General features: G+C 43.9%; 1 protein-coding gene across 1 annotated transcript in view; it reads left to right on the top strand.

Moving 5' to 3' along the window:
- The window catches only part of NDC1 (NDC1 transmembrane nucleoporin), an 18,143-nt gene extending 12,450 nt beyond the window's left edge, over positions 1 to 5,693 (top strand). Inside the window, exons 11-17 of the mRNA XM_010011556.1 lie at positions 838 to 1,092; positions 1,226 to 1,344; positions 1,578 to 1,628; positions 2,188 to 2,251; positions 3,426 to 3,526; positions 4,432 to 4,592; positions 5,427 to 5,693. Coding sequence (XP_010009858.1) covers positions 838 to 1,092; positions 1,226 to 1,344; positions 1,578 to 1,628; positions 2,188 to 2,251; positions 3,426 to 3,526; positions 4,432 to 4,592; positions 5,427 to 5,490 — 815 coding nt within the window. The 3' untranslated portion in view covers positions 5,491 to 5,693. The remainder of the gene's footprint in view (positions 1 to 837; positions 1,093 to 1,225; positions 1,345 to 1,577; positions 1,629 to 2,187; positions 2,252 to 3,425; positions 3,527 to 4,431; positions 4,593 to 5,426) is intronic.
- Positions 5,694 to 15,258: the final 9,565 nt, after the last annotated feature.

The raw sequence follows: 15,258 nt of genomic DNA, 5'->3' as shown, positions 1-15,258 counted from the left end.
TCCTCTCTTTCCCCAGCCTGTTGCATTGCATGGGGTGATTGTGGCCCAAGTGCAGGACCCAGCACTGAGTCTTGTTGAACCTCATGCAATTGGCCTTTGCCCGTTGAACCAGCCTGTCTAGATCCTTCTGTGGAGCCTTCCTACCCTCCAGCAGATCCACACTCCCACAAACAAGCATATGCTTGTGTGACTAATATCACTGTAGTATAAGAAAAGCCTGCAAGCATTCCAGGTGCTTTACTTGCCAGACTTGGGCATCATTCCTGGCAGTACAGCAGTGTTGGCACGAGGGGTGCCACTAATTGAATCCTTTAGCAGTCAGTGCCTAGGATACTAGTGCCCTGGGAACAGCAGGGGACTGTTGGTATGTCAGAGGTGAATTTCTCCTAGTGCTGCTGTTCCTTGGATTTTGAGATGATGTGTCTTTTCTTACAAACCAAGCAGAATCAGAAAGGATTGCCATTCTTCTATAGTCAGCTTTTTCTCTAGTACTTAATCCTGAAAGCACACTTTGTAGATATAGTGTGCTTTTATTTAGGATATGTAGAGATATATATCAGGGTGTAGTAATGATTGCTAGCAAAAGTAGAAAAATAAATAAATCCACAAGATTCCTTTTCATCACCTGCTGTTCTTAAACTGATGAACTTTTAAAACACTCCATACTCATGTTGATGTGTACTTGTTTGCAAGACTGCAGTGGAAACAAAGTTCTTTATTAAAAGCTCTGATGATAGAGAAGTTGTTGAAATAGCTATCAGTAGCAGAAGCAAACCCATCTCTTATTTCATCTGCACCAGCCTGTTTGTCTTAATGCAGTGTGTTCTTTGTTGTCAGGAGCTGTTGGGACAGAAGGCATGTCTTTCCAGTCACAGAGATCAAATATCATTCCCAGAGCTTCCATGTCGTCAATGGTTAAATCATCCCTACTGTCTTTAAAGGCATCGCCAGGGTCTGATGTTGGTTCACCTTTCAGCTCACCTGCTTTAAATGGCAAGATGGGAATTCTGGATGTAAAGTCTTCTTGGCATGGATCAGCCCAAAGTCCTCATGTTATGAGGAGGGGCCCAAAGCTGTGGACGTCAGTTACAGGTAGTGCTATTTCACAGCACTGATTTTTATCCTTGTAGTCAAGAGTGTAGTAGCTGTGTCAATAGAGATCTGTATCTTGAGGATTAAAATGTCAGCAACCAGTTTTTCTGAAGATATTGTATTTCTTTTGTAGATCTGCACATGAATGGTTCTCACCACGAATCCTTCCCAGAGCTCTCTGCTGCAAGAGCTGGCCATGAGGCAGTACAGCCAAGATTTATTTACACATGGCTTCAGAACAAGCAAGAACAGGTAAAGTAAAATTGCTGTACAGATAGGTTACAGCCAGTGCAGCTTAGGTGTTCTCTCCTCTGGAACAATTGTCAGGGGTTTTTGAATGAATACTTCCTTCTTCAGTGAGCTTACATAAGAAAAATCCTTCCCCCCACTCCCCAGTCCCCTTATACTGCGAGAAGATGGTAGGGCCAATTGTACATACCTTAGATAAATACAGATGATAGTTTTAATCTTCTGTTCCTTTTCAGATAAAAAACTTCCTGTCAAAACGAGTGCTGATAATGTATTTCTTCAGCAAGGTAATCATGATCTTAGGCTTTGTGACTGTGCAGCATGGACTAGAAATGCATGAGCGTATGGGTTCTGCTGTGGCACTACACACCTTTCGCATAGAGTAACAGTTCTAAAACCTTTCTTTTAATCTAAGGTTTTGTGCTTTGTGTGAGTTCTGTAGCAGGATTATCTTTTACCTGCATAAAAGAGAAGAATAATACTTGTTTAAACTCATCTGATTATAAACTACTTTTTTGCTTAAGGCATCACGTAAAGTAAAACAGACTAATTGTAAAGTGACGTGGCTTCCAGTTAACTTTAAAATTCAGCTAACTGTTTTTTGTTAGGTCAATGTACCAAATGAATTCTTTACAGTTTTGCTTTGCGGGTATTCCTGTCCAAAAATAATCTCAGTTTCTTGAAAGATCAGATTTCTCTGGGAATTCCCTCAGAGGTGTCAGCCTTGCGGGTCATTTCTGAGGGGAGGGACATGACCCTATCAAATGCGTAACACCTTAATTGAAACCTGCAATTTTCATGACACTGTTTCTCAAGTGCATTCAGAATGCTTTGATTTCTTCTCAGCACCCAGAAGCCTCCATCCAAGCTGTTTTCTCTGATGCCCAAATGCACATCTGGGCTTTGGAAGGTAAGCTGTTCCTATTCCCAGAGGATCCACTTTGTTGGCTCATGGAACGACAGCAACTAAAAGGATCTGATTTCGGGTTTGGGGGGCTCTGTGCCTTAAAATGTAATCAAAGAAAAATCTTTGAATCTATTTTGACAAATACAGGACTGCATTTCAGGTACTGACAGGAATAAAGGTCTAATTCATTTGTTAGTTTTGAGATCCCATAAAAGACCTCTTAGTTTATGTTCTGTAGAGGCTTGGTAGAGATTCCTAAACTTGATTTCTGCTGCTTCTCTCCCATTTGAACCCATGTATCACTTTTACATATTTTTTTTTTCCAACAGCAGCTTTATGATGTCTTTTTACAACAGCTTTTCTGACTAAAGGTTCTGAGTTCTCCTCTGTCAATCATGGAGAGAGGAGGGAGGGAAGGAGGGAGGCATTCAGATAGTAACTTAAATGGAAAAGATGGTCTGCAGAGAACTAAAAAACACAGTATGTGGTTGCACTGTGGGATTTTCTTGTTTGTTTCATAGTCCTGAGCACATGCTGCTATTGAGAGACTCTTGTTAAATTTGACTGTGCAAAAGTTCATCTGTTTCCTAGGTTACCTGTTTTATGGGCAGATATGCCATGCTGTGTCAGACTGAAGGTGTTGAGATGGGACATAGTCAGGAGATGGGAATTGCACATACACTTGGCAGAAAAGCAGAAGGCACCAACTGGTGTTTTAACTAAGGGCATTTTTTAATGGGATAAGTAAAATGAGAAGGGATTTAAAGCTACATGAAGGGTTCCCTCAAAGCAGTAGAGGAACTCTACTGCTCACACAAGCTGAACAAGGGAAGTGATGTGATCTGGAAATGTTTGTTTGTGGCTAGAAGAATTGCGAAATAGGTCCTGTCTCTTGGTTGATGTCAGGTACAGCTCTGATCAGAGGAAGGAGGAAGCCAATGCTTTTTCAAATGTATTTTGTGTATAATCCCTCTTGCCTTATCAGCCTCCCACTCTCTTAAGCCAGTGACTGGTTTAGTCCTGAAGTGAGCCAGAGCTGAGGCAAATGCTGTCTGGCTGCAGCCAGTCCTGAAGAATTCCACCACACTGGTAGAGTCTTCAGGCAAATCTGTGATCTTTGTTAATGCTTCAGAAGTTGAGAATTCAGTAATTACAGCAAACTTCTCTTTTTTTAAAGGTCTGTCTCATTTGGTAGCAGCCTCCTTTACTGAGGACCAATTTGGAGTTGTCCAAACTACACTGCCAGCTATCCTGAACACCTTACTGACTCTTCAGGAGGTAAAAACTGTTGCCTTTTCCTTACTGCAGAACAAGTTCAGGAGAAAAGGAGTTTAGTTCATTTTGTACCTTGACCTTGCTGACCAGTTGTAATGTTCAAGTTGTTACCACTGTAACATCTCTTCTGCAGTTAATCTAAACCTAGCAGCTGGTTGCCACTCTGTGCATTGTGAATCAGCGGAATAAAAACGTTGGTGGTTTTTTAAAATGCAGAAGTAGAAAGTATGCTTTTTAATGGAATGTTTCATTTTTTAAATTTAACTGAGCTATGTGCTCAGTCAGACTTTATTTCAGAGGTGCAGCAATTATGATACTATGTTATATGCACAGCTAGGATTTAATCTTTAATTTGCTGTACGCAATTCCTGGTGCAACCTGGAGACATTGCAAATCACAGGAGATAAGATCTGTGTGGTGTTTCTCTACTAATACTAAGGCATTACTCTCAAATTACTGATGTGTGTGTAATGTGTATTTAAAAAAAGTAATCCACATTTGTTTCTAAAGCTGTGTGTTTCCTATTGACATAATCTTTTTACACTGCCTTAATAGAGGTTCTTGGAAAGATTTTTAGAGGCTATTAACGTTCTTCAGTGCAAGTCGTCTATTCCAAGAACCAGGGGGAAGAAGAAAAAGCCAATAACCTTGTTTCTGAAAGAAACAAGTCATAATACAGGACTGATTGCATTTGTACTGCATTGTGTGCTCTGGTTAGCATTTAAGACTCATCAGCAGAGAATCTTATTTCGCAGAACTTGGTTCAATGTTCATGCTGATGGCCAGGAAATGCAAGGTCAAGCTTAGTCTCCAATCCATTTCTGTGTACCTTGGTGGAACTTCTTGCTTTGACATAAACATGGTGCTCGTTACATTATGAAATAACTTCATCTATGTGTCTCAATCAGGTTGTAGACAGACACTTCAAACTGCCTCATGTTTCTAGCAAGCCCCCCCGGGTGTCAGGAAGTCTGGTGGACACGTCATACAAAACTCTACGGTTTGCACTTAGAGCATCTCTGAAAACAGCCCTGTACCGGATCACTGCTGTCTTTGGAGAGCACTTGAAGTAAGAACTCCTTTCACAATTGCTTGCTTACTAAATTTAGTTTTAATTAATGTTGTTGTAGGACCTGTGAAAAGGGGAGTTTGGGCAAAATCCCCTCAGGTCACTATTTAACATGGTATTTTAGTAGTATTATTTGTGGAACCATAAATTCTTGTGTAGGTATTGGGTCCCCTTTAGAAACATATTATTCATAGATTTCTGGGTAATTTTTGTTAATGACTTTTCACGGACTCTTTACAAGCAGTCCACAAATACCACTCATTTACTAAATCTTAGCTGTTGAAAGCAAATCCACTAGTGACCATTGTCTGTTCTGCAGGGAGAGAATCCCGTAAAGAGTCCAAATAATCCAATTCCCTTGCTGCTTGGTTGTCTGATGGCTCTTGCAGCTCCTGTTGCAGCAGGCAGACTTTCATGCCTGGCCTCTGAATATGTGAGACTGAAAACTCTTGCATCCCTGTGGGGGTGAAATGTCACTTAGTTTGCAAGTGCTCATATACAGGAGAGAGCATTTTAAGAGATTTTCTTACCTAAATCATTTGTGCAAGTTGAACAATTGCTTGTGTGTGTTTTAAAGGTAAGGAAATAAGCTAGGATTCTTGGGACAAGTGACTTTTAGGGGTGGAAGGTGTTGAGGTTGAGGATTGACAGTTTTAAGGGTTAATATACTCTTTCTGTGTTGGAATGTAGGCTTTTCATACAACTGGCTTTTCTAAAATGTAGCTTCAGTGTAACTGTTGATTTCAGTGTATACTCAATTTTGGCAGGAGGCTTTATTTTTGTGGTGGATTACATTTAATGTAAAATCTTACATTCTGCATTTGTGTTTTTTAGTGCAGTGCAGGTGTCTACGGAACATAAGAAAAGACTTCAGCAATTCTTGGAATACAAAGAATAAATAACAGACTTTGATGCTGCTACATCAGTTTTTTTCCAACACTCTTGATAAGAAGGAATTGGGACTAATGAGCCTTGTTATCCTGGCTTTTTGGACAAGTGTATGGAAGTACCTGTCACTGGACAAAACTCTTGAACTGTAGAAGAGCTCTTCCAGGTTTGGATCATATTTTGTATAATAAAACTTTTTTTTTTTTAAATTCATCTTGCCTTCTTTTTATATCTTTTACAAATGAGAAAGTGTCAGTTCGTATTTTACTAAGGCTCTGACATTTGGGATTATCAGAGTTACTTTGCCGCTCGGATCCTTCACTTTCCCTACCCTTTTCTGCTAAAGGGCCGAGTAGAGATTTACAGAGATACTTAGTGGGCCTAAGTGTTTCATAAATTTAGTTGGTAACACTTTTAGTGCAGATGAAGTGTGTTCTTTAAGAGTAGGAAACAGATGTGCCCAGGAATAAAACATGCCACTCTTCTGAAAGATGGAAATACTCCTTCAGAGTAAAATGAGTGTGCAGAAAGGCATCGTTAAGACACAAATACTGCTTGAAAAGCTACCAGCTTGGATTTTATCTTTAAGGTGACCTAGGAAACTAAGTTCTGATCTACACTGGAAACATTACTGCGTTTAGTAAAACCTCCCAGTAATGCTATTCTGAAGTAAAGTTGAGATCAACAGCTTTCTGTTAAGGGGGATAGGAAAGATGTTTGCAGTGTATCCAATTTTTTATTCAAAATAATATATATTATTGGTAACTTCTGGTGGAAAAATATGTCTTCTTTTTAAAGCATTTCTTAAGCTTTTTATCTGGAATTTATCTGTCCAAATTGTTTGAAAATTAACTACTCTGGTTTAAAACTGACTCCAGTCATTGTGATACCTACACTAGAAAACATGTATGGAGGATGAGAACTGGATGTAGCTGCAGTACCTTACTTAATGTCCTCGAGGTAACAGTAAGCTAAATGCATTTAGTGTGATTAAGGGGAAACAAAACTTGGATCGTTCTCCTCAGTGCTGCTAGTGCTATTTTTTTGGGGGCGTTTATTGATAGGAGACCCAAGATCTGAAGATGGCCACAGTGTCAGTTATGTTGGTGTGATGAAACATCAGCTGACAGTGAGTGGTTGTAGTTACAATTCTTTAGGAGCCTGTAAGGTCTGGGTAAGAGATAAAAGTCTAAATCTACAGTGAGACCTCTGTATTGCTTTCCTCAGTATGGAGACATGTGATTTTCTTGTAATGCAGACACTGTTAGATATGATGGTGGTAATTAGAACTGCATTGTTCCTTTTGCACTGAGATGGCTTACAGCAAGCACCATAAGGTGACGGGCCACCTTTCACTATATTTAAAGGTTTAAGTACAAAGTCTTTTAAAGACTTAATTTCTACCCCAGCTTTGACTATTATAATCAAAGCCTCTTGCCTGCCTGGCTTATTAATTACATTAATTTGCTTATTTTCAGGTATTGCAATGTGCACCTGGAGCTAACAGTGTGCTTTAGCTCACACCTCAGGTGTACCTGCTGACCCAGAAAGCTTCAGATTTTACATGCATTTAAACAGGTGCAGAACTACTTTTTTTTATTGCTCTGGTATTTTCTGCAACACTCCCACAACTCTAAGCTGTGACTTGTAATTACCAGTGTTATGGCTGTCAGCAGCAGGCTTAAAATGCAGACTTCTTTGTGATGCCAAAGTGCTTGAGGTCTGTCCTCCTTGTGTTGCAGCCGAGATTTGCACATGACATCTGCTAATGTGCGGGTGATTCATGGCATTCTCTGTGTATGACAGAAGAGCTTTCAAAAGCTGATTGCTTTGTGGTTTCTTTAAAAGCTCCAGTTCTTAAAGAGCTGTAGACCTTTTTTTAAGCCTTTACTTAAAAGGGTATCTTTAACAGTATCTCATGCTCATGAATTTAAGTGTACAAGACCATAAAGTGTATGTTGGGTGCCCTCTGAAGATGCAGCAACTGGCTCACACAACTCAAACAGGGATAACATCTTATTCTAGTTTTGGCTTTGGGAATAATTATATTCTTCTGTCAAACCATGCTGGTATTTCAAGTCCTTTTTTATTCTTCTGTCTTAACATAATTAGTCTGTGAAACCTCTGTGAGATGTGGGAAGAGTCCCTCAAGTTCATGTCTGCATTCCTGGTATAAAGGGAAAAAAATAAAGTCTTTTTACAGTTGGTTTCTTTGTACCTGCAGTAAAACTGGATCCCTCAAGCCTTCATATTATTTCTCATCTGTTTAACCACCTCAAAGCTGAGCTGCAACCTCTTGCTGGATTTTGCCTACCACATGCACAAGTGGAACTGATAGCATTCTGGTAACCTTTGAGAACCACCCGCCTCTCCCTGCAGGTTAGCTGGAGTTAAGAGTATCTGCATTTCTACCGCCACTGTGAAGAGCTACACAGTTGATGGTTCAGGTCTGGTGTTCTGTGTTACAATGGAGTAATGAAATGGAGGCTTTAGCTCTTAAGGAATACAAGTTTGAAAATGCAGACTGAGGATGGACAAATGCAGTGGCCCTTGTCCTTGGAGCTGTTGCACACTGCTGTATCCGAGGGAGCTGGGCAGGACTTGCTCCCTCAACTGGAGCACTTTGCCACTTGGAGAATTGTCTCGCTGCCAGTTGCAGCTCAGGGCCTGAATGCGCCCTTGAAATGAAGTGGTTTCAATTCTGTTGTAGCTTGCTTTGAACAGAGGCTGTACTGTGTGTGCTGTGCTTGGTGTCTTAAGGCCTTCAGCAGCCATCTTCCCACCTACTGAGATACACGGATGGCTCCGAGGGCATGGCAAGTGCCCCTGCAGATGCATCCAGCTGCAACGGTGGAAGTACCGGTCTCTTGCTGATGAGTTTGCTGGTACCTGTTCAGTTACAGGCAAGTGGTGCAGTCTGTGGGCTATGTGCCTCCCTCCCAGCTACTGGAACCAGCCAGGTGCAGGATCCTGGGGGGAGGGCCTGGTGTTTTCGGGGGGGTGGGTGTACATGAACCTACATGAGGTGGCCCCAGGAGCACCTTCAGCTGTGGAGGTGCTTTTTCCCATGTGCAGTGCCGTCCCCTTTTCCCAGGGGATGCATGGTGGCAGCTTGCAGTGCTTTTGGAGCACATTCAGGCAGGCATTTCATAGCTGCAGAGCTCTACCTGTTGATCGCAGCTGAGCTCCCACCTCTCTCATCACCACCTTTCTGACAACGATGGAATAAAAAGATGAAGGTCTGGGTGGAATCATCACAGATGCTGCAAGATGAGGACCCTCCCCACTACCCACACACCTTCCCCCCCTCTGGTCTTGATATTTTCCATCACCAGTACCGTGTTAACATATTTGCTGTGTGGATTAAATGTATTTGGGTGCTGCAGACATACCTGGAATACGGCTCTTGTGTTGTTAAGTGGATGTTCTCACATCAGAACCTTACAGCCTCATGGTAGAGATTTGAATCTGGCATATCAGCTTTAGACAAACCTGTAGGATAAACAAACTGTACAGCTCACTTGTGTCTGAGAAAACAGCCTGAGAGAGAGCAGAACCTACACCACACCGATTTCAGAAGACACAAAGTAAACTAGAGAAGATCTCACCTTTCTGCCCTTGCAAAAATCTTGGGACTGCAGCAGAGTTAGTCAGGAGGCAAGATGAAGATGGTGTCCCTGGAGCCTGTCATGAGATCAAAACACAAATTCAAGGGTGAATAGTTCCCCCTTGATACACTAGCTGATTCTTCTAATAGGTGGCAACTGCATGAGAGTTCCCTCTTTTCTTTTTTCCTTTGATCCCCATGAAGAGTCAGTTCCTGAAGTGGGAAGAGTTTCAGAGAGAACTGTGGCCTAAGAAGCACGTGTATGTACTCACGCAATCATCAAAGGAACCAAGTGCTGAGTGTATAGTGAGCTCCTCTCCCTCCCCTGCCCAAAACGCACACAAAAATACAGGCTTTGCCTTTTGCTTCTTGAATGACACGACTCGTAAATCTGATTACTGAAACACAGTGCTGGGGCATGCTGTTGTATTTAACTGCATCTTGTCTGTAAAGGCATGATGAGAGCACGGGAGTGAATTTTGAAGGAACTGGGAGCTTTCTGTGAGGTAAAGATTGTTACAGGTCATGTATAAGTATCCCCCGCTCTTGCTCAGCAAGCTTCAGCTGTGGGCTTAACGGTAGGTGTTTCAGATCGAGAGCCAGGCTGGATGACTGCCTTCAGGGCAAGCTTTGAGGACCAGGTAGATGGGGCACCAGCTTTGTGAACCGCTGGGTTCGCTGTCTGTTTACCAGCAGAGGTCACTGCTCAAAGCAGATTTGGGGAAGGGCCAGGCTGCGGACCTTGCTGTCGGTGATGGTACAAAGTTTTGGGCTGAGCAAAGGGCTGCAGGTCCAAGATAGATACTTGAGGCGGCTGTTGCCTATTCAGACCCTGGCAGTCAGCTCGGGAAGGCTTCATCAGCAGCCACCACGGGTCTTGTAGGAAGAGAAAGCCCATTCTCACAGTTAGAGTAAGTTGAACATTGCCAGGGAGCAATGGGTTTGTCCTTGGCTTTATCACAGAGATCCTGTGCAGTACTTCAGCTCTTCATGAGTTGCCACTCTTTGCAAGCCTCCCAGTTCCTGCGTGCTCCATTGGGGATGCCAAGGGTTGAGTTTAACTGGTGGAACTGGAAACGGGCTCTACCATATACAATGATGGGAAATGCTAAATAACCTGGAGTGAGCCTTTGGCACAAGTTTAGCACTCAAACTGAAGCTTTTGGCTTCTGGGCCTCTGTTGTGAAATGGGACTTAGTCTAAACCCCACCCTTCCTCACCTCTATTGATGATAACAAGGTATTTGTTTGCAAATCAGTAGGCTGCTGCAGCGACAGGCAGCAGAGAAATGCCCTGGAATAAACAAATTATTCTGTATTCTGCACAGGGCTTGGCTGATGTGCAGTAAGTATATTCAATGTGTGGTCCAGGCACTATGCCAATAAAGAGGAAACAGAAGAGTGACTGGCTGCTCATTCAGCAATCACTGTCTTCAGTGCCTTAAATATATAGACCCCCAGGCAAAATAGCTGGAGGCTGTGCTATAATGCTGGTACTATAACTCACTTATAGTAGGCATGAATCAAGGTTGTACCAGCAATTCTATTCCTGTCATGTCCCAGTGCTGAGGATTGGGTTTTACACACTGCATATCCTTAAGTTGTGCTGTCTTTGGGTTTGTTTGTTTGTTCGTTTGTTTATTACTTGTGTTTATTTTACTACCTGCATTGTGTATGCGTGGTGTGAGAGATGTATCTATTTATGGACTGATGCAGAGAAATAATACAGATGAATGTTTGAGGAAGGTAACTGCAGGTGAAATAATCTTCTCCTGAATGGAGGCTGGTCAAACCCTTCTTTACAGGTTTTTTTTCCCCTTCAAGTCCTCTAGAATAAGCTGCCAACTAATTGGTCAGGCAGGAGAAAGGGAGAGATCTGTGGTGTTACAGTGGCTTTTGGAGATGCTGGTCATTTCTTGCAGTGTCTGAAAGACAAAGGTGGATTCAAGATTACTGTATGATTTCCCCATATATGCTAGCTGTTGAAAAGAGGTTTGTTTTTAAAAGATAAGCCACAGTGATCTGAGGAATTTCTTTTTTCTAACTATAAGAGCTATAAATGAATCTGTATGTTACGAGGCAATGGTTGAGTACATCGCTAGATAATGTGTGGTCAGTTTGACCCTGCTGTCTTAATTCAGGACGTCATTAAAACCACTATGAAGAAGGGCTTTGTGCTGCCTTAAAGGGATATGTGCAATTGCCAAGAAACGGGCATACTTACAGAGACAATCTCTTTGGCTCAGTTTTTGTTTGGTTGTTTCTTTTTTACTATCTGTGGTGCAGTAAATTAAAACAAAAACCAGTCTGGACTTGTCATGCCTTTGTAAATAACTGCTGTGTGTGAATCGGCAGCTCGTTTGCAGCCAGGTTATTTATAACAAAGTTTGTTATTTGTCCTACCAGAGAGTTTGTTTTGCCCTGTATTAGCAGAATGCGTATGGTAACACCTCCCATCTCTGTCTACGCTGCAGCAGTTACACAAAAGCTTCACAATTTCCATTGTGTCCTTTTGAAATTCAATTTTGTTGCGTGCTGGGATAGAAGCAGGGATTTCGGTATGTGAACTAGAGATTAATACTTCAGCTCTGCTTGTTTGCTCTGCCCAGCTCACTTTACCTGTATCCGTTCTACTTCATTCCTCTCCTCCCACAGAACTGCTTGGGGAACTGGAGTTTTCAGCTGCTCGAAGATCCGGTTTGTGACCAGCCATAATTGGAGGCCAGTTACAACCATTCGCTCCTGACAAAGGTAAAGAGCACACCTTGAAGACTGGATTTGGCAAACTGGGGTCCCCTTCACATAACGTCCTTTCCCCCACTGTTTTCCCTCACCTGATCTCTCATTGTTCTCATGTATTCAGCATCATCTCAAGCCAGGACAGCCATGCCTCTGCTTGAGCAGCAGTGACCCCAGGGGTTCATGCTGTCTGGAGCGAAGAGGCTTCGTGTCTGCAAAAGCACCCTGAGAAAACCATTGTTGTGGCAATGACACGATCTTGGCTGGTATCAGCAGGGAAAACCTGAAGTATCAAACTTGTTTAAACTGTTTTTCTCCTCACTGTTCTGTGTAAGCTTTGAGTTGGGCCATGAGTGTGCTCAGGCACCGTTCTGCTAACTGTGCTGTGGAGGTACAGGACTGTCTGGTTTCTGTGGCTAACGTGTTTCAGGAGCTGGTTTTGGTGTCACTGCCTTATCCTACCACCAGCAATGCCCAGACCTGTGAGGCCAAGGATCTTGCTGGTGTTCCAGCAGCATCTGGCCACACCTGGCTACAAGAACACAATACAATTTCACCCCAGCCCAAGCTAGCTTTAAACTACTGTCTGTTTTCTCTTTCTTTGGTCAGCAACTAGGAGTGAATGGGCAGATGGGCAAGTCTCTGGGTGCTTGTCACCTGTGTCCTGCCCACTTGACCTAGTGAGAGGACATTCAAGTTGCATTCCTCCAGGAATTTTTTTATCCCAAATTGCAACCTCACTTTTCATAGCTGACTCGAAATGAAGCAACCCCAGGGACTAGTTTCAGGGACTGAGGATGGCCTATCTGCCTCAACAGGAAGGTCTGCTTCAGTGATGGTGACCATTAACAGAAGGAAGAGGCAGCTGGTCTAGCTGCTGTACTATGACCCATGACTGCAGCCCTTGACAACTGGGAATGTTGAACAACAAGGCTAGTATGGAGAAATCTCCCCCCATTCTACTAAAGGGAGAGTATTTCTGTCATGGGGAGAGAGGCCAATGACTGGTTTTCACAAGGACAGAAGGAGGGGAGACACGCATCTAGTTCATAGATGTAGTGACAACACTGGGTGAATCAGTATTTGCTGTACAGTGTATGCATACAGCAAAGTTATGGTGACCCAGGGTATAAAACAGTCTTAGCAGCCACAGTTGCACTTGCTTGGCCTTTGTTCCAGAACTGAAACATATGAAGCATCTCTGATTCACCAGAGAGAGAAGAGGAACTGCTTAACTCTTTCATTAGTACAATGATTCAAGGGGCACTTGTTCCTCCCATGTCTGCAGACTTCTGGAGGAGCCAAGTCGTTGCTCTGGAACAGCTCTAGGTGTCAAGTCTCTGTCAGGCACAGCCAGGTCTGGAGGAGGATTTCCATCCACTGCCTGCTTCTCTTGCTCAGGCCCAAGGGTGGGCATCCCCAGCTGGAGAGTCCCAGCAAAGGCAGGGCAGCGGCCAAACGCCTCACTTGAAACAGAGGAAACAGTGGTGTGAGAGAAGCTTTGAGTGCACGGCTGGGAAGGAGTGTGGGTACCTGCAGCTTGAGCTATGCAGGCTACAGCTCTGTGAGAAGACCTGCCGTGGAAAAATGCATCCCGCTGTGAAGGACCTTCACCTTACGCCCTGTTGAAGCTTTGAGCTGCGATGTGCTTTAGCCTGAAACCTTCCTGGGTTGTTTGACCTCCTGCTCAGAGGGTGCCCAGAGCATGGAGGAGGCTCTGTGCCCCTCCTGCCTGCAGAGCAGCCCGGCCCCGAGCTATTGCTGAGCGAGTGGCGGCCCCTGCCGGTGTTCTGCAGAATACCCTGGGTCATGGTGATGAAACAGAAACACAACCAGCGGGTCAGAGCAGGGCGTGCGTGTCCTGAGCTATGGCATGGGGAATGATGCGGGCTAACGAGGTCAGAGCAGCCAAGAGCTGAAGCTGTCCTTTCCCTGCTTGCTGTGGGAAGATCCCGTATCATAATTCCCCCCTAGGAAGTTACAAAACTACCTGTTTTCTAGGAACCCCCTCTAGTTTCAGTGTTCAGGCAGTGTGTATCAGCATAGCTGTAATAATGAGCCCATGTTCAGCTAAACCCTATTTATTCCCTGTGCTAGAAGGAGCAGGATTACCCTGGTTACACTGCGTTCTGGAATAATATCTCCCTCGGGGAAATTTTACTGCCTTTTCACGTCATTGGGGTTTAGAGTGTTACCACAGTGTACTCGTGTTTTCAGTAATTACTGTCTCTGGTAGCACTGCCAGGTGCCTTCAGCATTCCTAAATCAAAGAAAGAGCGGCTCAGCCCTGACGGACCTGCAGATGGATGGGACTGGGGAATGGGTGTAGGTCAGCAGAGCCCTGAGAGGTGTTGTGTGGCTGTAGAGACAGCCATGCAGAGGGACGATGTGCACTGAAAACCTGTACTTGCTTTTAAAATCCCCAGGATATCACCATTAGAGTTCAGTGTTTGTGCCAGGTAGATGGTACTTAGTTTTGTATCCTACAGGAAAGGTGGGAAGTTCTCCCTTTTTGTAGTGTCTTGCTCCTGCTAACATATTCTGAAGACATTTACCAGTTTTCAAGCACGTTTGACAAAGAGCTATTAACTTCTGATAATTTAAGACATAACTTTACAGAAGAAAAAGGCTGGCAAGCTCCTTCTTTAGTAGTCCTCAGGGCATCCATGTGGGGCAGGAAAGAGGAGGGGCACTGCAAATGAGGCTTTATTAGTATTGCTGCTCCCAGAACTGCTTGTTCCACCTCAAGATCTTGTGTCTTTTATGCAGTTGTCTCCCTCCCCCAAATCCACAACACCCATAGCATTTGCCAAGAAAAAGTCATGCCCTCTTCTCTTGACCATTCCTTTATTCCGCAGGGTGGCACATGTTATTAAGGGGTTGGATAAATTGTGAGACACTCTGTATAGCATCTGTGCTGCAAGAAGATGAAGATCTCTCTCATCTAGCTGCGGAATGCTCCTCAGGAGGGGTGCAGCAAGATGCCAGTTCAGTAGCTGTCCCTCCTCCTCGTGCTAAATCTCCCAAGCCTCTCCTTTAAGTCTGATGTGAGCGGTCATGATTTCCAACCAGATGTCTGTCTGATCCAAGCCCGTGTAAATCAGGGATGAGTCTGAGTCTCTCCTACCTTGGATCTGCCCCGGTGTGTTACAGACCTGCTGTGCTGCACCTGTGCCGACAGCAGCGTGCAGGGCGCAGGCATCTCCGAGCCGGCAAAGAGTGGGCTGGTAAAGCTCGCTGGTGCAAAGCTGCACTTCGTAGCTCAGCCTCCGTTTGCTTGGAACCAGGCCCAAGCTAATAAACCCAGCTAGATTGCTTCCAGACCCGAGCTGGCCCATGAGGAGCCAGCGCAAATGTCACTGCTCTGTGCTGCTTGCTCGGAGCTAGCCTAATTTTTTCTACTGGAGTGGGCCAGCCCCAGGCACCTGTAGGA

This window comes from Nestor notabilis, unplaced genomic scaffold (genome assembly GCF_000696875.1).
Source record: "Nestor notabilis isolate BGI_N333 unplaced genomic scaffold, ASM69687v1 scaffold7263, whole genome shotgun sequence".
In the NCBI taxonomy this organism is placed as follows: Eukaryota; Metazoa; Chordata; class Aves; order Psittaciformes; family Psittacidae; genus Nestor; species Nestor notabilis.
This window is presented reverse-complemented; position numbering and strand designations above follow the sequence as displayed.